Source organism: Apteryx rowi, unplaced genomic scaffold, assembly GCF_003343035.1.
Source record: "Apteryx rowi isolate R43461 unplaced genomic scaffold, aptRow1 scaffold_183, whole genome shotgun sequence".
NCBI lineage: Eukaryota > Metazoa > Chordata > Aves > Apterygiformes > Apterygidae > Apteryx > Apteryx rowi.
The window spans coordinates 646,487-671,216 of NW_020448119.1; the positions used below are offsets into that span (position 1 = coordinate 646,487).

General features: G+C 39.3%; 1 protein-coding gene across 1 annotated transcript in view; it reads right to left on the reverse strand.

Annotated features, from left to right (window-relative positions):
• Positions 1 to 354: 354 nt before the first annotated feature.
• LOC112964031 (cytosolic phospholipase A2 epsilon-like) overlaps positions 355 to 24,730 on the reverse strand; it is a 33,724-nt gene continuing 9,348 nt past the window's right edge. Inside the window, exons 3-20 of the mRNA XM_026061619.1 lie at positions 18,996 to 19,132; positions 15,133 to 15,264; positions 14,539 to 14,579; positions 14,035 to 14,077; positions 13,224 to 13,287; positions 12,356 to 12,519; positions 11,980 to 12,072; positions 10,628 to 10,665; positions 9,841 to 9,976; positions 8,434 to 8,570; positions 7,323 to 7,545; positions 6,642 to 6,756; positions 5,981 to 6,118; positions 3,796 to 3,903; positions 3,047 to 3,241; positions 2,346 to 2,512; positions 992 to 1,178; positions 355 to 563 (exon numbers count right to left, since the gene is read on the reverse strand). Of these exons, the coding sequence (XP_025917404.1) occupies positions 355 to 563; positions 992 to 1,178; positions 2,346 to 2,512; positions 3,047 to 3,241; positions 3,796 to 3,903; positions 5,981 to 6,118; positions 6,642 to 6,756; positions 7,323 to 7,545; positions 8,434 to 8,570; positions 9,841 to 9,976; positions 10,628 to 10,665; positions 11,980 to 12,072; positions 12,356 to 12,519; positions 13,224 to 13,287; positions 14,035 to 14,077; positions 14,539 to 14,579; positions 15,133 to 15,264; positions 18,996 to 19,132 (2,327 nt within the window). The remainder of the gene's footprint in view (positions 564 to 991; positions 1,179 to 2,345; positions 2,513 to 3,046; positions 3,242 to 3,795; positions 3,904 to 5,980; positions 6,119 to 6,641; positions 6,757 to 7,322; positions 7,546 to 8,433; positions 8,571 to 9,840; positions 9,977 to 10,627; positions 10,666 to 11,979; positions 12,073 to 12,355; positions 12,520 to 13,223; positions 13,288 to 14,034; positions 14,078 to 14,538; positions 14,580 to 15,132; positions 15,265 to 18,995; positions 19,133 to 24,730) is intronic.

A 24,730-nucleotide genomic window follows, 5' to 3' on the forward strand; every position in this document is an offset into this window, starting at 1 on the left:
ATGTATTTAAGAGCTTGTCAATATGTCCCATATTTCCTAGCAACTCTTCATTTAGTGTATATATGTATACATACCTATGTGTATATATATATATAYAYACACACACACACACACACATGCAGACATATAAAATGTTCAACAGTGAAAATCAAATTAAATAAGCACCTATGAGGCTAATCATTATTTTGTTTAATTGGTTTATCTTGGCTTGCAGCTTGGCAGAGAGGAACCACAAGCTAAGAAAAAATCTTAGTACTTTCCAAAGTCTGTATTGTTCATTCACAAACAGGTTTTTGATTTTTTTGCATGGAAAAAAAAATGATCCAAACATCTTTCTGAAACTTGGAATGGCATTTATTTTTTCTGTTGTTTTTTCTGTTCTACTGCTGAATTCAAAGCCTGAAGAATCAAATGTTTGTTGTTTTGAATGTTGTAGCTGGTCAGTTTTACCAGCTTGTCAAATTCCTCCTCTGTGTAGGTAAAGCTGTTTATACAGTAAGGAGAGAAAAGGCTGGAAACGTCCACGTTACCCTGGGCCATCTCAGCCGGGCTGCGTTCCACCCCTGCCAAATAAAGACAGACCGTTAACAGGACACTTCTGTGGTCCCAGCATTTTTTAAGTCATGGTCCGTTTTAGCAAAAAGGGAGGTTTTCTCTCCAGCAATTGTACTGAGAGATTTAGCTCCCACTTGTCTTTCAAGCAGGATCTAGTGTTTCCGCTCCAGGCTGGTCAGAGGAGCCCGGCGGCCTCCGGAGCGGCCCGGTGGCCTCCAGAGCGGCGCGGGCCTCGGCGCCTGCTCCCGCTGCCCAGAGGACGGGGCGCCCCAGCGCAGCACGAGGCCTCTCCACGCCAGCCCGCCCCTCTGGGATCCCCCCCCCCCGAGGAAGCAAGGCCCCGGGGCAGAGAGGGAGGCCGGCGCCCGGCCCAGGAGGACCCCGGCCTCCCATCCATCCAGCGGCAGCGGGGCGACTGGCTGCCCCGGTGGCTTACCCGGCTCTTCGTACTTCCTGAACGTGTCATTCACCAGCGGGAAAAATACCACAATAGGCGCCTCGGGGGTCTCCCTGTCTTCAAAGATATAACACTCCTTTAGGTTCTTCTTCTCTTCGTCACTCAGGTGAACTTTGGGAAATGGGATTCCCTGCCTTAAGAAGTACTGAGAGGCTTCTTCCAAAGGCTGCATTTAGACAGAAAAAAAAAAGTTGGAAATGCTATTCCCCCAACTTTCTTCAGTGCTCAACACATCCACCAAAGGCTTCCTCACAAAGATCAGAGACTGGTGCTCGCTATCAGTGTTTCTTCTGGTCTTTGTCTCTTTTGTGAGATATTAACTATTAGTTATTAACAGAATAACATTTCAAGACCCAGCCTCTAATTTGAACTCCTGATTGTTGTCCTACCTCCTCCTCAGCAACTATCTGCAAGATAAATAAAATGTTCATAGTTGCAGACAGGGGTTGGCCCAGCTAGTTAGAGCACAGAAACATGCCCACTACTGGAGAAAATCCTAAAATCAGCAGAAAGGCCAGGAATCTGAAATGGTACATTTTTAAATGCAGATTCACAAAGGTACAGACATCTTGTTAACTTGGCAAGAAATATTCAAAAGTCCCTAACTGTCTTAGATGCCTAAAGATTGCTATAAAAAGTGATGTAGGCATCATGGCACAAACATCTTGACTGAAATGTTAATTCAATTTTGCAGCTGTGTCAGTCACTTTGGAAAATAGGACATTTGCTCCTGAATCTGGTCGGCACTTATGAAAACTCATCTCTAGTCTTCAAGAAGCTCTGTCTTATCCATACCTAGTAACAGGAATTCTAGACCAAGTTGTTAGCTGGTATTTCAAACAGCAAATATGATATCAAAGGACATTCTTCTCCATGACTTTGAAAAAAATAACAAGTTCCTGTACTAAAGACAACTGGACAAGTTACTTCTAATCCAACTGCATGTGTCTATCTTCAGATATCATGAGACAGAAACAAAATGAGTTCCTAAGTGGTGGTACTGGTTCCAGAAAAATACTCAATAGAGAGGATGTAGCCAGCTGTATTGAGGTCTCAGTAGCACATGGGTCTAGGAGATAGCCAATTAGCTATCATAGCTTTGATTAAAATAAAAACTTCAGAAAATTGATACTATTTTTGTTCTCTTTATGGAATTTGCCATGGTATATTAGCATCACCATGAGATCTAGACATCTAGAAACTGGAACTGTCAGACAAGAATTTTTTTCTCCTATAGTAAGTTTCTTCTATATAAACTATTGTGACTCCTTAGGAATTAAAAAGGGCTAAAAGACAGTGGTTATTATTGGAGAAAACAGAGTAGTGCTCTCACCAACGTCTGTGATCCAGAAGAATAGTTTAAGTGTAGGACAACATCCACTTTCCTCTCTGGCCTCATGAGTGGTGGGTAGCTGATATCGATGTATCCAGCTGTGTCTGCTAGGCACAGAAACTCTGCTGTTTGTGTCAACTGGTTGGGGAAATTGTCTAGTACGGTATCTAAAAGGAAATATTTCTTTTGATAAGTGATACTGAAGAAGTAATAGATCTCTTGGCTGGCTAGCAAAAGAGGAATAAAATGTAACTTGTCTCCCCATTGCTTTTGCTCTTGCAAGACCCTGCTGCTTTACTGAAGCTCAGCCTTGACTCAGAAAAAAAGAGATCTTGTCCAAGGTAAAAAGACCATCTCTTTCCCTTCTCATGCAGCTCTTCCCCCATCCTTGACTAGCAATAGTTGCCCTTCTCTGGAACAAAGGGACTTCTTGGAGTATCTGTTTAGATTCTAATTTCAGTAAAAACAGAGCTGTGCCAGAATTGGAGTTGTTTTGCAAATTCACTTGAGGCTCATTGAAAAAGTGACTGAGATTAAAAAGTCACTTCTGTTAAGGATGTTCAGCTCTGTCCAGCTGATTTGACTGGATGACATTTAATTAGTTACATTGAAATTCATTGAAAATCATCTTCTACCTTCTTTTCACTAATAAAAATGTCAAACCATCTACCCAGGCAAAATCAAAATTCAGGATTTTTCACCTTTCCATATACAAAAGCTTTTGCTCTGTAGGTATTCATTGTGCATCTGGAATCCCTTTAGGAAGTTGAAGAACTTTGAAACCATCACCCTCTCTGTCAAGAACTGTCGAACAATACCCATGATGCCACATTCAGGGGTCACCAAGTAAGTCTCCAACTCATTGTTCCTTGCTGGTAGAAAAGGCTCTTGTTCTCCTGATTGGTAGAGGATACAAACAAATTATTGTCTTGATGCAGTTCTTTGTAATAATTGCAATACCAAAGGCATCTAACATTAGCTAAAGGAGAAAAGATCCTAATGAAATGTGGCAACACACAATCATATCAATCTCAAAGTAGGAACAAGAAGAGAATCAACATTCAGTAAAGCATATTCCCTAGAAAACAAAATGACAGTGGAAACAAACTCCTTAAAGCTGGAAAAAGTGATCTATTGTTTGATAGAAGCCATAGTTGAATTTTCTGTGTGTAAATTAGTGGAGGCTGAGAATCTGGACCTGTTTCTTCCAAGATTAGGAGACTAATGGAAATAATGTTGCTAAGAATGCATTCAGACATGAAAGCAGAAACCCAATTACATATCACTAACAATGTGACAGCTAAGAGTAAAAAAGCAGTGCAGTATTGGCCCCACCTTTAAGATATAAAAAGCCTTCATAAAAATTGCACGATATTTGTATGTACAATTGCACATAACTTTTAAAGATTCATAAGACAACAGATAAAACAGAAATAGAAACATAACCAACCAACATCAACAGCTCTGGGTTGGGTGCACCTCAGTGAGAATCTTTCCGAAGGATCTGACAAATGCCAGGCATCCAACAGGTTATAGGAGAAGACATTGCTCCACAGGCCTGTGCAATGGTAAAGAAGAGAGAGACCACTTTGGAAACATTTTAATGGAAAACATCTCTTTGCTTTTTCTACAGACTTTAAAAAAATAACCTTTTAACTCTTGCAACAAGTCTAGGAAAGCTTCAAGGTTTCCAATCTCTCACTAAAATCTGTAGCAATTTCTTTTACATTTTGTCTTCAGATAAGAATCTAAATGGTTTTAACCATTGCGCCAAGCCTTTAGCTACTATAATTTGTTGTCCTTCTTTCCAGCTCTAGCCACTGCTCTTATAAAACATATTACCTCTTCCACCAAATGACACCTCACTTGTATCCTTAAACCATCATGCTATAGCTGATAGTACATTTTAATTGCAAATCAAGGGGGCACTTGTATGTTATATCACTAGGTGGCAATGTTACTCTAACTCTCCATCTTATCCTTTCTAAAAATACATGTATGTCTTTGGGGTCACCTGCCAAATTCAGGTACTGGGATCAGGACTGAGCCCAGGCTGGGGATGCTGGGTTCTTTGCTAACAGACCACCTTGGGTATGCCCAGACCACACCATCATCATTGCAAAACTGCAACTGAGGTACGAGTTCTCAGAAGAATGGCTCAGTAGTCCCACCTAGCTCCATAATCTACTTCCTACTTACAGTGGTCAGCAGAGGGTGCTTAAGGGAAGAAAATGAGAAAATGGCAAGTATAAAGGGATTTCTTCCTTACCGTACTGTCCTAGCATCTCACGAATCTTTTGGATTTGTACTTCCAATGCTAAGTCTTGCATCTAAACTGCTATGTTTCAGAGACACCAATGGCCTTACCTTCTATGAATTTGTCCTCCCCCTTTTGGACCTATTTATACTTGTGGCTCCTGTGACACCTCCTGTCAATGAATTCTATGATTTTACTCTGTTTGGTCTGGACCCAATTCCCATTGCATCACTCTGTGCCCCTTATTCTCATACAGTAAGACACAGGGAATTTAAATTCTCTGTTCACTTTCTCCACTTGATTCAGGATTTTATAGCTGTCTACAGTATTCTTCCTAAGTCACCTCTTTCTTAACTCATCACATTGCTAAAAGCTCCAAGCATAGCTATTAAAGTTCTGAGAATTAGCTGTCTGTATGGTTAAACACAAGGTTCTGTTCTTCATACCCAGATATTTTCTCATGATTGTACTAATGTGTCTCTGGACTCCTTTTGCATCATACATTGAGGAGTACAAGTTTTCTGCATACCAGATAAGGAATACCACACCATGTTGCTGGTTATATAGGTTTTTCAGCCTGTAAGAAAAACCATTTTCTTACTGGACATGGCTATTGCTGGTATCCTTGGTGTCCTGCAGTGCATCATGCTTATTTACATGTAATGCATCTACTGTTCGGAGTTTAAGGACTCTTCTACAGACAACTTAACTCCAGAGAACCAGGATATAAAGGGGTGTGGTAGAGAATCCTAGCATTATGTAAAATTAAATCAAGAAGAATTGCATAAAAACCTCAAAGCTGTCTTTCATCCATTATTGGGAGCCACCCACTTTACTGAGATAAGGATGGCAAAACTCACTGATTTAATCATGCTAGCAAAGCTACAAAGGATTTAGAACACTATTAAACTTGCAAAAATATTATTAACAATTGGGAAACTATTCAAAATTGCTGTATTTTATAAAAAACTCAGCAATAACATTGCATTTTGTTTTAGAATAGGCCCATTCGTAGACAAATTTGGCTTTAGGATTCCAGTTTCAATATACAAATATTTCCGATGTAAAACTCTGCTGCTGAGCTGTTTAAAAAAAAAAAAAAAAAAAGATGCTCTTAAACAGCCCTGAAACTTCAGACTTAAGAATCACCTGAAAAGCAGAAGTGAATAGCATTATTTGAAACTTTCTTTGAGCACTTTTCTACCCAGTTATTCCATCTCCAGTCACTGTCTGAGGAATTTAGTCAGAATTGGGAACAACATGTTGTACATTATATTTCAGTCCTGCATGCTGCAGGGCACTGGTTGCAGTGTGCAGAAACTGTATTATAGCAAATACATTTTTATGCAATCCAAATTTTCCCAAGTGAGCATATCACCTTGCATGAAGCAGATCCTTGATTCAGGGAGCTTCTTCATCAGATGACCCATGAAGAAGTCACTGCCAAAATCCTCTACACGAATGAAGGCTCCATATTTTAAGAATCCCACCTCATAAGGGGTGAACTCCACCCATTCTGCAAGTAGAGACACAAAACGGACTTTTAAATCTCAATCCCATCCCTACCTCCTTTCAGGCAGAGCTCTGAAATGAAAAGGAAACAATTGCAGGACAAGCCCTATCAACAGAGTGATCACAGACTGGTTTTCATCAGGGTAAGGAGTTATCATTCATCTAGTTTCAGCCACTCACTGAAGCAATGTTTCCTTAAGGTTTTCATACAGAACTTTCCAAAGAGCCTCTCCAGATAAGACAGAAATGAAGTTTACACCAGAAAGAATTGGCTTAAGTTACTCTACATATGGAACCAAGGCTCTGACCTGGGTGTGTCTTGGCTGTCCTAAAGAGCTTTCCCCAAATTTCTCCTACCTGTAGAAGCTGAGTTCCTCAGAGATTCTGGGCATAAAAGAAATTGAAAGAGGAAGAGGACATGAGTGCTGGAGTTCAGAAGTGCAAGGGGATGCAGGGCCTTTATTAACTGATAATGCAAGTCATTCATACATCAACTGAGCCCAGGTACAACTCAGTTCTGCCATCACCTTTAAACTCTGCAAGGCTGTAATCTTCTTTGATGTTGAGGATCATGTAGATAGGTAGAGGATTCTGACCCTGATCCAATGCCTGTCGCTCATCTGAAAGTTTATGGTCATTTTTCTGTGAATTGACCAAAAAAAGACAAAGTGTATAACTAAGGACCTCTCATCCATTGTGTCTGGGTTTGCAAGATTAAAGAATAATAAATATTTGTTTCCAGTTACATTTTCTTATTCTCTTCACTCATTTTGTGTCCATACATTTTTTTTAACAAAAAAAATGACCTAAACATTTACACATCCACATAAGCTCATTAAGTTACTGATGAGCTGTAGGACATTTTGTGGTAAAACAGGCTCTCTTTCCTCCCAGTAAGTGCACCCATTTTGTACAGATTATTTAATTTCTTACAGGGATAAAAAGAGAAAAAGAAAGCAAGAGCAGAACTCTGCTGTTAGGAGCTCAAATACTCATACAGGTAGAAGGAGACATAGGTTCCCTGCTCTACTGAGCACCTTTGGAGCTGGTAATTATGTGCTGAGAGACACATGGGGTCAAATCCCCTGTTAGTCAGGAGAAATCATCTGCCTGGATAACGCTGGCATACTRTTAGGTCAGCACCAGTCTCTAGAGTTTCATTTTCCATACAATGGTGTGCAGTAACAGGGAAAATATATGCACAGTACCCCATCATTTAATGCTTTTTCCAGTAGAAGCCCCCACAAATCAATGCTAGAGATCTGGTATCCCTTTTGCTTCCGCAGCTTTAATTCCTTGTCATAGTACTTAAAGCTTTCCAAGGAAAAGCAACTCAGCTTGCACTTGGTCATGTGCCTCCGGACTTCACTAATCGGTCCAGACAGATCCTTGCGTGACCAGTCAGTGCTCTGATACAAATGCGACAAGGTCCTAGGGGAAAGAAAGGAAATACATTATCATATCCTCACATATACATTCACTTCTTAGGCTTGGATTTAAGGACTACATCAACTGAACTACTTGAGATCCATTGAAAACACCTTTTGGGCTCAGTTTATCAAGGAGGAGAAAAGATTTTTGGATTTAGAGGACCTCCAAATCCATAGCAAAACTTGAGGATTTGTGAAAAGCCCCTCCATGCAATCTGGGGCACAGACTTTGCACACAAAGCTACGATTTGCCACCAGGGTCACTCAAATCCCACATCAGCTTCCAGGAAAGATTCTAAAGGTGAAGCAAGAGGCCAGGGAATAAGCTGTTCCCCATTAGCAATGTCCAGGCCATATGCTGGCTCAGGCACTGGGGGAGCAGCTCCATCATTTCACTGTTCCCCTCTCCTGCTGCTGATGTGGCCAGGGAGAGACCTCATCTCCCTTTTCAGGCTGGGCTTTAGAAATTCCCAGAACTTGAGGAAATAAAATAACTGTTGTGGAAGGCTTGTTTGTCTTTATTTGAACCTCTCAGTGTGGCTATATAAAGATTCCTAGAGATTCTAGAAAATCTATCATGTATGAACAAATAAGTTACTGCATTTAACTAAATCAACATGCTAAACATTGTGAGTTAACTATCAAATATTAGGCAGGTGAAAATTAGGATAGAGTCAATTTTGGAATAGAAATTGAAAACTCCAACATGATAAAAACAAGTGAAATATTTTACAATGTGATCCTAGTTTCAGAAGCTATCCCAATGTAACAACAAAAGAGCCTGAGACTAAAAAAGTATGCTTTCTTTTACCAAAATGAAGAGAATAAATCTCTTCATAGAGCAAACTACAGAGGTGACGAATGACAGCTTTGTTCAGGATCTCCTTACCATGTTGAGCCAGATGACCCAGTGATGTATGAAATAGCATCTAAGAGATCCAGCTTCTGAAGGCCCAGCAGGTTGCCTAACAAAGATGTCAGTGCCCGGGTGCCACCCCCTGTTGTCATGACTGCTACAACTGGTACCTGTTTACACATCAACACAAGCAGTTGGTAAGCAACAACTTAGCTTACATCAGTACATCAGATTAGAGCTAAGTAAATTACAGAATTTATGTCCTACAAGACAGTGTCTCATTTCAGTATTTCCCAAAATAGGGGAGGAAAAAATGAAATGCTGGTATTTGGCACAGAAATTAAAAAAAAAAAAAGTGGCAATTTGCTAGTTTTGACATTTTTGATCAAAAGATTCCAGCCTTCTAAATTGTTACATGCTGGCTTATTGAAACAACTCATAACTTCTTGTTTCAATGCACTTCAGTATTAGACTGCATTTTCCTTAGTTGGAACATCATCTCATGACAGCTGCATTTTGAGAACCAGAAGATCTCATTCTCTCTTATAAGTGCAATGACTGGATTATATTTGTCATGAAGTACCAAGAGTACTTAATCACAGTGATGAACCACAAGGCCTAATTGCATGTAAACCTGATTTACACTTAAACAGTACTAAATGCTGAAGTATCTTGTGCCTCATCTATGGACCCTAAGGAATGTCTCCTTGGAAGGAGCACTGTATTTTTCTCTCTTATCAGTGTCATAAAAAAATAAGGTGATTCTAAGGTATAAACATAAAAATCAAAGTGATATTTTGAAAGACTGGAATACTTCTTTTACTCGAAGTCTAAACTGGAAAATGGAGTTTGAGACTCAGATTTGTTTTTGAAGGAACTGTGGTTCATATGTTCTGAGATCTATGCTTGTCTTAAATTTCAAACAGAAACTGATGTATCAGGGTTATCCAGAATGATGTATGATTTCTAAAGACAATTGCTCCAAGTCAGACAGATGAAAGAAAAATGTGAATGTCTTTGTGCTGTCACAGTGACAATACAGCTGAGATGATGAGCACCAAAAGAAAGTCTGCAGTAAGAAACTTTATCATTGTTATGTATCACTACAATAGGTATCCCCCTAAAATCTGATAATATAAAATACCTTCTTTAGGGCCTTGGTGTCTGAATGCTCAGGTAAGAGAGTAGGACTATAAGTTACAGATGAAAAAGAAATAAGGCAGAGAAAAAAACATTCTGGTTCATGGTTATTTTCTCAGTAAACAGGTATAGCAAGCAGTTTTGATACCACTCGTGCTCTCCCGTTGTTTCATCTAAATATTTTGGATGCTTAACATGAGACACTGAATACATCAGAGCTCATTAAGGAACAATATACTACCGGCTACAAACATAAAACATTTACACAGCACAGTCTAAGCTAAATAGTGCTCCACATACCTCGTGGTCCTGTAGCTCTTGCTCTAAATGAAGGGCTTTTTTCAGAGCAGAAGCCACAAACTTCTTCCGTTTCTGTAGGAAATTTTTTTCCTCCGTGCATAGATCAAATGCCAAGCGAACATCTAATTTTTTTGTCCTTAAACATAGGCCAGGGTGAAACAGTAAGGAAAGCCTATTTATGTGATCAATTAATGTCTGGACCTGTACTTACAAGTATTAAACTCTGTAACTAGGCTAAGAAAAGCCAGTCTTACAGCCCCACAAAGGCACATCAGCAGAGGGCATAGACAAAGTGGAGAAGAGGCTGAGAGAGATAAAAAAAATTGTAAAATCTTATGGAAAAAGTGGAAATACTGTTTACTTCTATGCTGATTTTCGAGAACTAACAAACACTACAATCTATATACGGATACTATTAACAGTGGAATATTTACAATTTGTTGCCTGATGAAGGCCTCCAGGTTGTACATATAAAAATATTCTGAATTTTTTGAAAGTTCAGAATAAATGCATATTTTTCTAAGCTTGTAGCTCCAGGGATTTTGCAGCCAGAAAARATTATTCTCCCCATCAAACCTGGACTGCTGCGTAACACAGATAATGGGAAATTTCAGCCAGCACAGTTAAAAACATCTAGCTTCTAGTCACAGATAACTAACACTCCCCTAGGTAAATGAAATCAACGACTAAATACTATCTCCTTTAGATACATAAAGAGGTAAGAAGACAACAAAGATGGCCAACATCTTTATTCAAAACCACAAAACCCAAAGAGAAGTTTTCTTACCAGTCATTTGACTTCACATGTAAATTGATTGTTTCATCCTGAAAAACACAATGTAAGTACTGGAGATGATTTTATGTTTTATCCTTTCCTTTCAGTCAGCATTGAAACCCTTCACTTTTTCTGAGAGCACTACTATAGCCCAAAGCCAAAACAATCAGAAAATCCATATAATTTTTAAAACTTCTACAAGTGCACCTTATTTTCACTCAAATATTTTATCCTAAAGTTTCAGCCATTTTAGATATACAGAGCTGTATATAGCAAACACCACCATCACCGACTCCACCAAGCTGCCCTCAGTCTTGCCTCAGTGTTTGCATACACTTTGAACTGCGTTAGACCTCTAGGCAATCACAAAAATCCCTCTTTCAAATGTCGGGCTGTGATTTGGAGCAGCATAAGCACCAGTGGATATAGATGGAGTTCACCCCTTCACAAACAGACCACAGCACCATACCAGGCTCCAGAACAGACATTCACCTTAAGACAAGGTCAGGAAATCCTTAATAGGTGCAGGTGAGCCTAAACTATCACTATGGGGCCATATCCAGGGGTTCAGGACATCCTCCAAAGCCACGAAAGAATATATTGAATTGTGTTGAATAACATTACAAATACTTTGAATACTCCCATTTTGGTAAATATTTGGTCTGAGATGTTTGGGGGTCTGATTTTTGTTTCTACTCCATTCAGATGAAAATTTACAGGTCTATAACACTTTTTATTTAGGAATGTAAATTTATCCCATCTAAGTACCAGCTCACGAACAGCAGAATTCACTTCCAGCCACACTATGAATGTATTTTTACTGGGAAATAACTCCAAAAGAAGTGTAAAATTCCTCCATGTTGCTCAGGACCTGCTGAGATTGTGGTTCAATAACGTGGGGCCTCTGTGGCAATACCAGCCTTGGGAATTTCTGTCCTATAAAAAACTTATGAGAGGTAGCACACTGGAGCACAAAGGTAGGAAGAAACAGACAGGCCTGAGGATCATATACTGCCAGCATCTTACATACATCATCAAACAAGCCATAAATTCTGAGACTGGTCTGCTATACTGTGTGCAAGTTTTAATTAAACAGTGTTATTTAATATAGTCTGTTTCATAGGACAATCATCATGAGATAGCTAGAGTATCTTAAAGGCCCTATACCTGTCCTACATTCCTTCACACCCCCAGCATAACCTGTTATTATTTTGGCATAGTTTTCTAATTCCCAGTGGAGTATAAATGAGATGGACTAGCAGTTATATATCTAAACCTCTACTTCACAACCATCCATTTAGCTCAAGCCCATCACTCTTTGGATCATATCTTCAGATTTGTTCTAAAAAGTTGGCATCAATCACCTTGGCTACTGCTACTTTCTCCTTGAAGGGAAGTGAATCCAGAGGAATAGTAAGGGTTGCATTGCAGTCTCTTTTCTCTTCACCTGACGGACACTGAAAAATATATTATAATGTAGAAAAATATTTAATATACACACCACAAAAAAGCACTATTACAAACCTATTTTTTTCAGACAGGGTCAATATCCAGCAGTTTCCAAGTTGGCATCTAATATTTAGGCGTTTTAGTGGGTACTGTGCTTTTCCAGGGCAGAATATCATGCAAGACGATTTTTAGTTAAAAATACAAATTCTTTCCTGTTGCCTCACTGATGTTTGTTATAAGTACAGAAAATCATCAGGTTTTTTGTGCTTACTTAAGCTAATGATCACGTACCAAGCAGAAATGTGACTTTTTTTCTGGTACTGCAATGCATAGTTCTGATTGACTGTACTTGACATAATGGAACACAATGGGCTCTGCGGACTTGAGGGGAGAGCGCAGTGAAAGTTTCTGCCTCTCTTCATAGGATCCTTTCACTGCAAATAAGAAGTCTTTTTCTAAAAAAAAAAAAAGCATATGGAGAAACTAATGATTATGATTACAGAAACAGAACATAAAGCAATCACTTAGAAGCTGTTTTTACATATGAGCCACTAACAATGTTAAAAAGCTTCCAGACTCTAAATAATAATTATCCAAACAAAGAGCACTACAGAAAAAGAAAAAAGAAAAAGAAAAAAGAAAAAGAAAAAGAAAAAGAAAAAGGAAAAGGAAAAGGAAAAGAAATGAAGAGCTCACATAGCAGCAGCAGAAGCCCTTGTAGAAACTCAGCAATGAAGGAAAATTCAGCAGAAAATAAATTATTGATATAGAAAATTTTATTTAATTCTATTTTACAGCACTAATTAGTTTCACGCTCTAATTTCAAAGTCCAGTTTTCATAGTTAGTCAGCACAGACAGACATACATTGTACAGTTGCTGGATCTATGGTCCCACATGTATTCCTAACTATGCAATTCCTTTGCTCTGACTAAAAGAACAAAATAGGAAAATTACAGGATGAGAAAATGACAGAAAATGAGAAGCTCTGAAATATCCAAGTTGCTTCTACTTCACAGGGTTCAAAACCCACAGTCACTGTGTTTCCTTCCTTGTAGCGCTTTTTTTGACATAAAAAAATGAAAATTGAAAGAGTTAGTTATGCTTTTTTTTTTTATTTACTATAAAAAAAATTTTTTTCTTTCTAGTTTGAAGTCTAACCTGAAGCTTCTTTCTTCATCCATCTACTGTCCACCTGGACTTCCATGCAGGAAATTTCACGAGACTGTAGCAGGGATGAAAGATTAAAGAATTAAGTATACAAAACATGCCACATCTGAGTCACTTCCTTGCTATCTATGCCTTGCCACCAGGGCTTCCCGGGATCCAGAAAACTGTCCACCTTTTGTTTACTTAGGCTGATAAGGGAATGACACAGGCACTCTGAAGACGTGCCGGGGTTTTAGCTGAAAGAAAAATGGCAGTGCTGTGGTCTATCCTAAGGTTTTCTAGGGTTGAGAACAGAGGGAAAATAACCAGGGAAGGAACAGGAGCATGCAGAGGCCTCACGAGGGTGGGACAGCGGGTCAGCCAGATCACAAGGCTCTCCTTGCAGACAGCTGCCTTTGGTGAAGTTTCACAGTCTGCTGCTACCTCCTCTAAACAGTCAGTCAGGAGCATTCAAGAGAGCTACTTCTGTATCATCCTACAGAGGTGGGGAAAACACGGCTGTGATGGGGTTGCTATGAGTAGTCCCTGCAGGGGATGATACAGACACAGTAAGTCAGTGGAGCAGCACTTCCCTCTCAGCCAAGAGGCTTGCTGTCAGCTGGTGGTGGAGGACACTTCTGTGGGCATCCCAGGGCCACAGTGTGATGGTGGCCAGGGCAAACACAGCATTCAGTTCTCTATCTACCTCTCCTTCAGCTCTGTCTGCAGTGAGGTGTTGGGGCCCCTCCCAGATTCACTGGTCCCACCACCAGTATGAAAATGAACATAAGGTAGAAGAGAAATAGAAGCAATGAATAATTACCACTAATACACCATTATTGACAAGCTTTTCAGGAGGAACCGGACTGAAAGACAGAAAAAAATATATATAATCAGAACTAATCTGAGCTAAATGCCACTTTAAATGAACAGCAGGAATAACACTTCCCTTACAGGCTGCCTTGCCCAGTACAGTCTCTAATATGTCACTTATTTTTAAACTCACTGCTGTTTTCAAAGGAGATATCTGAGATGTGGCTTCCTTATTCTTGTTAAAGGTAATTGTAATGAATAGTAATAACAAGCATTGTGGTTGCAGTTCTTATTACACCTCTCTCTCCTCCTCCTCCTCCTCCTCCTCCTCCTCCTCCTCTTCCTTCTCCAGGAAATGTTGGGGTAGATTAGTATACAGGATGATTCTTGGTAGATAAGGAGCACAGTGTTTCTGCTAATTGTTTTAAACTATATTATATTAAACCCTACCTGTATTTATGACTGCTTGCTTTTTCAAAGTACAATTCTTCTGTCCCATACAGTTTTTACTCACATGCTCTCTGATGCAAACTCCACCTCCAGCACCTCTTGTGTCTGTAAAAGATGAATTAATACTGAGCATTTGAAATCATTTTCTTTCTCACCAGCTACTCTTGTCAGTAATTATTCTGGCTCCTGAAATAGCTCTTAAAATCCAATTTCCCTCCTCTTTTATGATATGCTGAGATGAGTGAAAGCAAATGAGTTGGAGTTATTTTGGAAGTTATTTTTCCTACACTGGTAAATGTCAGCCCTCAGCTAATGGACAGTAATTGATTGCACTTGTCCATTCAGTTGTGAGGCAGAGCAGAATGATCAGTTAGATAATCCCCAGCAATTTGAGCATCAGAGTCAGGAAAAAGACAAGAGAGAACTCTGGTATCAAAAACCCTGCTAAGAGGTTTAAGGAGCTAGTCAAAACTTTCAGGATGAAGTCCAAGATAAGGAGTACTTTCTGCTGAGAAAGGTTTGGAGGGTACTTTATAAGGTGCATGCAGTACAATAGGAAATAAACCCTTCCACCTACAACTGCTTTACAAGAACTTATTTAGGAGGTAATACCAAAAATACGTATCCTTCCTGTGGCCAAGGCAGTTTTATTCCTCACCTGTGGATTTAGCTGAAAAGTCAAGTGAACAGTTTCTCCAAGCTGGATTTTAGCTACGTCAAAGAGGACAGTGAAGAGAAGGTCATCTTTAGTGACTGCATTTTCATCATAGACTTTCATCTCCAGGATGTTCTGGGAACAGAGGTAGAGAATCAGGAACGTTCCTATTCTAAGCCCTTGCAGCTGGAGGAACAGTATGATGTGCTTAGCATATTAAGGAAGACAGAGAAAGAATGGAGAGAAGTGAGAGAGCAAGTCCAAAATATTCATCCACACAGATCTGAAGAAATATGTTCTGAACCTTTTATAGCTGATTTTGTTGCTGATTTTCCTCTGCAGAGCAGTTTAAATGACAAAGTCTAGTAAAATCATTGAATATGCAGTTTCCATATTGAGAATCAAGGTTTGACATCTAATTTGGTTTGAAGTCACCACTTTTCTCTAATCTGTAGGAAACTACTTAGTGGTCAGGACTTTATTGCTAGCTGCAGAATATAGATCCTCAGATATAAACAGTGATTAAAATACATTAAGGAAGGGTTATATAACTATTGCTTGGTTATTTAACTATTTCCTGTAAGTTATTAAATGAATCACATGGCAATACTCACCACATAATCTATGGAAACTGCTATGTTTTTTCAAATTGATGAAAAAAGTACACAGAAAGCAGCAGAACAAAGGCTTGTTTCCATTGGATTTATATCCTACATCTCTCAAACCCCAACTCCTTCTTCCTACTGCACAGTGCTCCTCTTCTCCCTCCTGTATCACCTGCCTGTAACAGCACATTCTGTGGCCAGTTTGTAGCTATATGTACGCTGGCTGGCTCAGAGATGCCTAACAGAATGGCTAAGCAACTTAGTGTTAACAGCTATTTTTTCAGTGGGGAAAGTGGGTCTCTCTCCATATAGCCAAAATGAAAACTCTTATCTCAACAGATTGCTACCTATCTGTCAGATTTAACTGAAACTTGCCAATGGGTTAAATGCTTACTAAGGACACGCAAACAGAACTGTACATGGTCTCATGCGCAAACACATGCATAAAAAAAGTGATCACATGAGCTTTGTTGCCTTAAAAATTCAGGATAAATCACAGGAAGAACCATAACTAAACTGGACAGACAACTGAATAGACAAGTGCACTTAAAAGAAGATCATCCAGAATCCAAATATTCAGGGTAATTTTGACATCTTTCATTTCTGGAAGAAACTAGTAAGTGATGGATGGCAAGCAGTAGTAAACCTGAGTCTGCAGTTTGCTGTCAGAAGACAGAAAGGCTGCTGCCATTTAAGGGCATATATGTAAATGCAGAGCATCATGGTTCAGACAAATAAAATTCTCTGTTCGGTGCTGGCAGGGAATGGAATACAAGATTCATGCCCACCAAACTCATTAACAGAAACCTACTGACAAGAATCAGAGAAAAGCAGCCACTGCAATTAGGTCAATAAGCTGTAGAACATAATTTCAGAGGAAAAGGAAAGAGATTTTAAAATGCCTATGTATTAGTTTGGAGATGATTAAGAATGACAAGATAGAAATATACAAAATATACCAGGCATAAGTAGCTTGCAAAGACTACAGAAGGTGATGGAGGGAATGTGCTTAAAAGTGATAATTTGTAATTTGTAGAAGGAATGCTTATGTTGGATAGCAGATCAATTTTCCTAGCTATGATTCTGTTACAGGCTGTCATTATTTGGCTAAACTAATTGACTTATTTTCTTAGTGACTGATTGATTTAAAATCCCTGACTTATTCAGAGCTAGCCAGGAATGACGTATGTGACATGCTGATTCACTAAGGTAGGTCAGATGCTGCAACTTGCAGTCATTGCATGGGAAGCAGAAAGGGCTCTCTGGGCAATTTGTTGCTTCTAGTGCCTCTTAAAAGAGGGTATATAAAGCATAATTATTTGCTACAGAATTTAGATCAACATTTGGCTTGGAAATGTACTAACTGAAAGTGAGCATGGCTGTGCTGGGAGCCTCAAAGCCTAAAATGAGGGCTCGAGCCAGGACCCTCCAGGTGTCAGCACCTCACAGTAGCACTGGGCACCAAGCGTCTACCAGAGCGGGACCTCCAAGGACATCCAGCCTCCCAGCTCCATGGCAGTGTGTCCAGAAGCCCTCATGCACCACAGGGAGAGCTGTCTCACGGCAGCAGTCCGAGGAAGTCCGTCTTCACTGATTATTTTTTTCAGAAGTTCATCCAAACAGATGCATTTCAATAAATGTTTCAGCTTGTGATGGGAATTAGCTGAACATACCCAAGCATCAAGATTTTGTTCTTTTCCAAAGTGATAGTGTATTAAGTGATTTTACTGAGCTCTAGCTCCCATGTTTTGGCAAGAGGAATATCTGAACTATACACGACAGGCGAGGCGAAAATAACCAGACCAGCAGAGTCCGACTCCTCTCACAGTGTAACAAGCAGTGTAATTGCAGTGTATATGTGAAGAAGTCCGTGAGAGGTTTAACTTAGTGAGGCTGCAGTGCAGACACACTAGAATGGTTTGGTTGTCCTGAATCCCCAGGACACGTTTTGTGCAGCCCACACTAAAGCCACAGCAATACAGTACCACTGCTGTTGCTACACTGAAAGTTTTTGAAGCTAATGCCGTATGTCTTGTCTCCTGCTGCAGAGTTACTTCCAGTTTCAAAGTAAACATAGGATCTTCCCAGATGCTATTCCAGCAGGGACTAGTTTCAGCAGTTTCCTGTGGCCACTGGCTCCAAGATATTTTTCATCTCTTACATGTGGTGTCACAGTTTTGAAAGACCTGTCAGCCATAAGGCATTGCAAGGCGAGAGTGTTCTGGTGCAAGAGTTACAAATCAGTCAGCGGGTGTTTGTTCCCACGTTGCAATGTTTGTAGCTTGCCTTTATGCCTTCATGCTAAGTCTGCAGGGCTCAGTGAAATTGTGCCTCAGTCGTATCTTGAAAGAAGTTGGAATTTTTTAGGTTTGCAAGGAAAACACTGGCCATATGCCACAGAATGGTAGACATTTTAAAGTTGAAAGTTGTGCTAAACAGGATGAACACCACCTAACTATATGGAAGTGAAGTGAATTTGAGGGCTTTTAGTGTTGGCAGCTTCCATAGCCAAAGGAAAGAAGAACTGTTCATGGAAGACCCTTTGACATAGTAACACATAGAATGCCCTGTTGGAGTAGTCTACTGATGTCCAAGAGAGACAGGAAATTGGCCTGCTGTTTTGGCACCTGGTAGTGGTGCTCTTGCCCCTTTCTGTAACTAGCACCACGAAATTAAGGATGCAAGTCATAAAGCAGGGTTTGATTGCCCCAGGCACAATGTAAGTTTGATTTAGAACCTATCACTTATCTTCGTGGTTACCTGGACTCTGAAATGATGAGAGGAAGAGCAGATGTAGGTGCTGCTTTTTGGAGGGAGTGGTTGGTGGGACTTGCAAAGCTGCTTAAACTCTCACATTTCTATGTCAAGGTAAAAGCCCAGCTGCTTTTCTCTTGCAATCTTTAAAGTGCTTTTTTTTACTCAAGGTAGTTCTAAAGGAGCAGTTAAAAAGTACAGCACTGTGATTCTTCTACTAGTTAGCTCATATGTCTTTTATGCAGCTCAATTTACTCTGAATTCTGAATTTACTCTGAATTCTTACTTGAATTACTTGAAGTGAAAAAAAGTGATGGGACATTTTATGAATAGATGTGGAATATCCTGGTGACTTGAGCTCAAAATAAAATTTAAATTTCTACCGCATCTTACTCCATATCCCATACCCTCATCCTTCACACCTGTGTATTCTCTAGGTACCCTAGATACTGATAATACAATGAGATCTCTGCCCCAAAAGAAAAACAAATGCACTCTGCACCTTACTTTTACTTGGCTCTGGATCCTGAAGCAAAATGTTTCATTCCACACTGGATCTTTGCAGTTCTTGATGGTTTTGGTCCGGACAGTCTCAGAGGAAGCAGTGGGCAAGGAGAGGCTTACATAGCAATCAGTTTGACTAACTGTATTTAAAAGATATATATTGTAACTAACAAATTTCCATGAAAATTTAAGAGCATAGGCTTATAGCACTGTATAGACAGTAAGCTGCATAAAGGAGATACTGTTTTTCATATAATTTGTCCCACATTAATGAATAGCACTACTACTTGTTCTGGTGATCAGGTGGAAGCTCTGGTCCTAAATGGAGATTCAAAGAAGTTACTGCAGTAAGGGGAGCTGATAACAAAAACAAATGCAGAGATAGTTTTATTTAACAAAAAAATATATTATTTATATGTCCCATATTCAAAGCAAATCAACAGATCTCTGTGATAGTGAAGAAAAAGTTGACATTTTATGAAAACTTTTTTAAAGAGCAAAATATTTAATTAACTCTGAGCATTTTCTGATCGGTACTCTCAAAAAAGAAATCATACTGAAAATAAGTGGCTAACTGTCCTTAGCTCTTGAGAGGGAAACAGAAAAGCTGATGAGGAACTGAGTACAAAGGATCTGCCCTCTCCGGTCTGCTGCCCACACACAGCTGTAGGCCAGTCCTTGTAATGAGGGAACAGACTACATCTTCTAACATGCAGTCAGTGGGTAAGCTGCTGGAAAAGGTCTCATGGTGTATTGGCTCTGATCCCAGCTCTGCTCCAGCCTGCTAAGTCACCTTGTGCAACTGCTTCCCCTTGAATTTATCTTGATTCTCTATCTTCATTTCCCCACCTATAAAACTGCAATAATGATCCTTCCCTTTTTTTGTAATCTGCTTTGACCTCCCATGATTAAAAACATACAAATAGTAACCACTATTATTATTATTTTCACAGGACGCACAAGAAGAGAGCGCTTTCTCTATTTTACTTTGTTTTTCTTGCTTTACCAGTCCCTTGATTCTCATTCTACGCTTTAAACTTGTGGTGTTACTTTTGTGAATAGGTATGGCTTAAAGCGTGTCTGGAACCATTTTATGCACGATTTATCTTTTAACTCTTCTGATAGAATCTGAGCATGAAACATCTTCCACTTTTTCAGCATGCATTTGATAGCTTACCCCTTACTTTCCACAGCAGGGAAGAAATGACTTTAATGTGACAAATGCAGACTTCCCCCTTTTTTTTTTTTTAAATGTAATATTATGCTATTTTTAGACTTACTACCACAACTTTAAAATACAGAACATGTGCAAAGTACCTTTAGGTAACAATTTGTTGGTCAAGGAGGTTATAAAATCATTTCTTTAGCTTTTTCACAACAATATTTTCTACAATTCTTTGCCCTCCATTGACTTTTAACCATCAAAAAAGAAAGTATTGACTTTGCATAGTTATGTCCTCAGACAGTGCCAGAGAAGCAGATAAGAATGGGAACAGCTGTTTCTTCAGTAACTATACCTGCTAGTTATTGACATTTAATAAATTTGTGTTTTCAGAGAATTCATTCATTTATGTTCTGTGATATCTCTTTGTCATACATATTACCTAAGAATCCTGTTTTAAAAGATAGGTGTTTATTAATTTCAGAGTATCAGAGAAGCCAGCTCTAAACTTGTGACTTGTAATCTTGCATCTAGATAGGACAGTGGTGAATTCTTAACTCAATCCTTCATCCTCTCTGAACACAACAAACCTACAGCAAACTTGAGAAATCAGTCCAGTCTATAACAAGTCTGCTCACCTTTAATAAGAGCAAACCAAAGTCCCACAACTTGATGATCCATACATAACAGCAGCTTACTCAGTAGCTGGTGAGACCTGAGTCTCAGCATAGCCCAAGAAAAGAATGCAGATAGGGACAATGAAATTTGAATCTGTAAACAGCCAATTGCAGCCAGACCATTACCTGAAGAATAACAAATTATGCCAAACTGTACTGTTGTAGGGATTATCTGATAAATTATATACACAACACAGATTTAGCTAATCTTTGGACCAGATCCCAAATACTCAATGCTAAAGGAAAGTGCAGGAGACAATCTTTGTTGCTGAGATTTCTTTGCATACGCTCAGAGTCCTGGATAGGAACAAGCAGATGCGCAGTGCCTTCTGTCAGCTCGCTTCCATTCTCTTCCTCCCACTTTAACCACTGTTAAAGGTTGTAATTGTATCAGCTGTTGAAATTAAACATGGGCAGATTAAAGAGGACTGGCTTAGACAGCCTGATATATGAGCAAGAGCTGGAAGAATTGAAGAACTGGGTTTGATCATTAAAAAAAAAAAAGACTGACAAATGACATGGTAATACTCTGTCCTCTAATGCCTGAATGACTGTTACAAAGATGACAATGATCAGAAGATCTGCAGGTGTCCTGTGACGGTGGGGAAATAAACAAAGACAGATTTAGGAAAACAGCTCCAGCTGTAAAAGAGTTAGCTCCAGTGAGAGGGAGTCTATAAATTCTCTGGGTGTCTCATTTCAGAGGATATTCCTATCCAAACATGTATCCAACAGTGACAGAAAAGGTAGACTTGTCCTTGCTTCAGGAAAAGAGGACCAGCCCAGGTGAACCTTCAAAGGTATCATGTGGAATCTGGACTTGCTGCCACATGATGCGTATGTTTATGCTGGAAGGCAGTAAACAGAATAATCAAGGCTCATCAATTATATGACATGGGARCCAACTAACCAGCCTCCCTGGCAGCCTTGACTGTGAGGACAGCATGTGATATAGAAATTCTTATACTGTGCACCAGGCCAAGTGGTAGATTCCCAGATAATCCATGGGTGCTGACAGGTCTCACTGCCTCCAGAGCAATTGCAAACCTCCTTCCTTTACACATATAAAATAAGACTGCAAGGTCATTGGAAAATTTGCCATCTTTTCCTTCCAAACACATACAGTGTCCAAGTAACAAGGTTTAGATCCATACCTAGTGCCTCTATGTACTATCTCAATATTTTAAATCCTCAAAAGAAAACAATACAAAAAGCAACACAATACGATGCAGAGATACCCATAAGACAGCTGTGCTACAGTTTCTCCTCCCCACCCCAACTCCTTTATGAAGCAACAGGGGATAAATTATATTACCTAACTAACATTATGGATACATGTAGTTCTTGCAAGATCTGTGCATAACAACAGAAGCAAAGACGTCATTAAGTCACCCTTACATATGTTCTCTTTTGGCAAATTGTGACTATAAACCATGGATTTTTGTAGGTACATCCATTTTTAGACTTTTCATTCACTTAGTGATTTTCAATCACTAAGCATTGCCAGTGATTCACTACTGTCAGGGAGTCAGACGTAGGTACCAAAAAGTCACACATTTTAATGCCAGGAGGTATTATTATGAGATCAGGCGTCCTTCTTTCCACCTCAGCCCCTCTTCCTGCAATTTGTGGTGCAATCTCACATCTATCATTTGAGAATAAGTTTTAGAAAGATACTCCGTTTCCATTTAAAAATAAACTAACAGCAAATTAGATCCTTGCCGAAAGTTGACACTGTTGAGGCAGACATGGTGGGTAGTTAGAACTGCTGGGCATCTAAAGAAACTGTTATTAGAGGGGAAACATCATGGAAGCCAAGCTAGAAGCAATGCACAGAACTGCCTCAGATTTCTAAGAAAATAGTGGTGGGAACAAAATCAATAGCAGAAGTAGCTGAATCATCAAATTAACACTCACAAGTTTCCTTTCTTGGGAGAATGTTGATCTTTCATCAAATAAAGGAATAAAACAAAAATGTTTTTCAAGTTTAGCTAAAACTAGTATATTTYTTCTGCTGAAATAAATAAACTTTATGGCAGGGACATCTCTCTTACATATCTTTTCTTTCTAGTGAAATTTGGAACTGAATGGGAAGCTGCCAAAAAGATGTAGCTCAATATGATAATGAGAACAAGGTCAGCTGACTGGCATGAGGTGTCCTTCTTTCTCTGGATTTGCTATAAACCAAAACCAGAAAGAATTTGCAAACATGATGAGTGAGGTTAAGTATATGCCAAAGCCTCAGTTACAGGAAGTAGTTAGCACTGATAATCCACAGGAGCTGATTATAGATCCTGTACACTTAAAAAAAAATAGATAGATATGTTTTTTATGGCTGGGATGGAAGAGTTATGTCTGAGGAAACAGCATGGAAATAATAAAGGTTATCATTGTAACTAAGTAATAAAATTAGGGTGCAATAAGTCACCTCATTGCCTCACTAGAAGGTTCCCTCACATGATAGTTTGTACCAGCTAAGACAAAAATAAAGACACTACTCACAGTGCTGATCAGCTAGTTTGATAAGAGGAATTTCATAACATACTGGGACAACTAGCTATAAGCAAGGGTGTTTACTCCACAACATAAACAGGTCTTTGTGTGCCTGAGAATTCAGCCCAAAGTCTGTAAATGTCAGCTACCATTTTATGAACTAAATTTTGGACCTACAAGGTGTAACATACATGGAGTGTAGAGTTTGATTATTTTGTTTTATTTGATAGAGACTTCGTTCGGTCTGCATTAAAAGCTTAGATTACAGCAATTGTTCATCCTGATGTAAATGTTATGATTTGGATGTATTCCCAACATGTGCTTTGCTTCTGGCAGCCAAGTCTTCAGATTTTATATCTGTCTCTTCCACAAAGATGCCATCATCAGTTTCATTCACATCAAAGTAAGCCTCAGAGAAAAACACAGCCTCCAGACTGTTTTTTTTTAATCACAAGATTACAACTAATCCTATTTTCACAGTGAAATTAAATGAGCTAACATTTCTGGTTGAAATCCTTGATGACTTTGAAATTGATCTAGGAGTCTACAGCAACTTTCCTGTGAATAAGAATGAATGAAATCACTAAGAAAAATTATCTGACTTGCAAAGAACATTTATACCCATGACACCTCTTGTTTAGGTTCCATTCTTTAGCCAAAAGGGAACTCCTTAAAGAAAGGTAGTAAAGACTGGTCCTGAATAAACAGGAAATGATGGATACCTCTGCCAGGCAGACCTTCAAAAAGATTCCCAATTTAATAGCAGAATATAATAGAAGCACCAGCACCAACATTTGTGAGTGAAGGTTTCTTCTAACCTTTGCCAGCAGATAACGCACTTTGTTACCTCCTGCTGAGAATGCAGCAACACAAAGTACCTGGGAGAGAAGCTGTAGTCTCCTGCAAAACTCACACATGTCTTTTCAGCGATGCAGGCTACCTCAGCCACATCAAAATATCCTATGCTCTTTACATTGGCCTCCTACATAATAGCAGATCACATCTGGGTTCCTGGCCCTTATCTACAATGTAATCAAGGCCTCAGTTCAGTAAAAAAGGTTGCCTGAAGCTCCTTTCTGAGGACCATCACTGATAAAGGTCCTCAAGCTCTGTGAAACTTGCCTGTGGGTAGGGCTTTCCCTGGCACTGCTCTGAGTCTTCAGAATAAGTTTTCACAGGGACTAAGACATACCACAAGCTTTATGACATTGCTTGTTAGTCTAAGGCTCACCTCTGCAATGTACTTCATCTTCTCTAGACACATGTAAAAGAATACTAAAAAAGCACAAATACATAAAACAAAAATCTGCACTCTGCCCAAAGGGTATGGAAAAGAATGAATTACTGATTACAGATCTCAGTCATACTGCTTAATGTACAACTAGATGATCTTCGGATACTGTTGT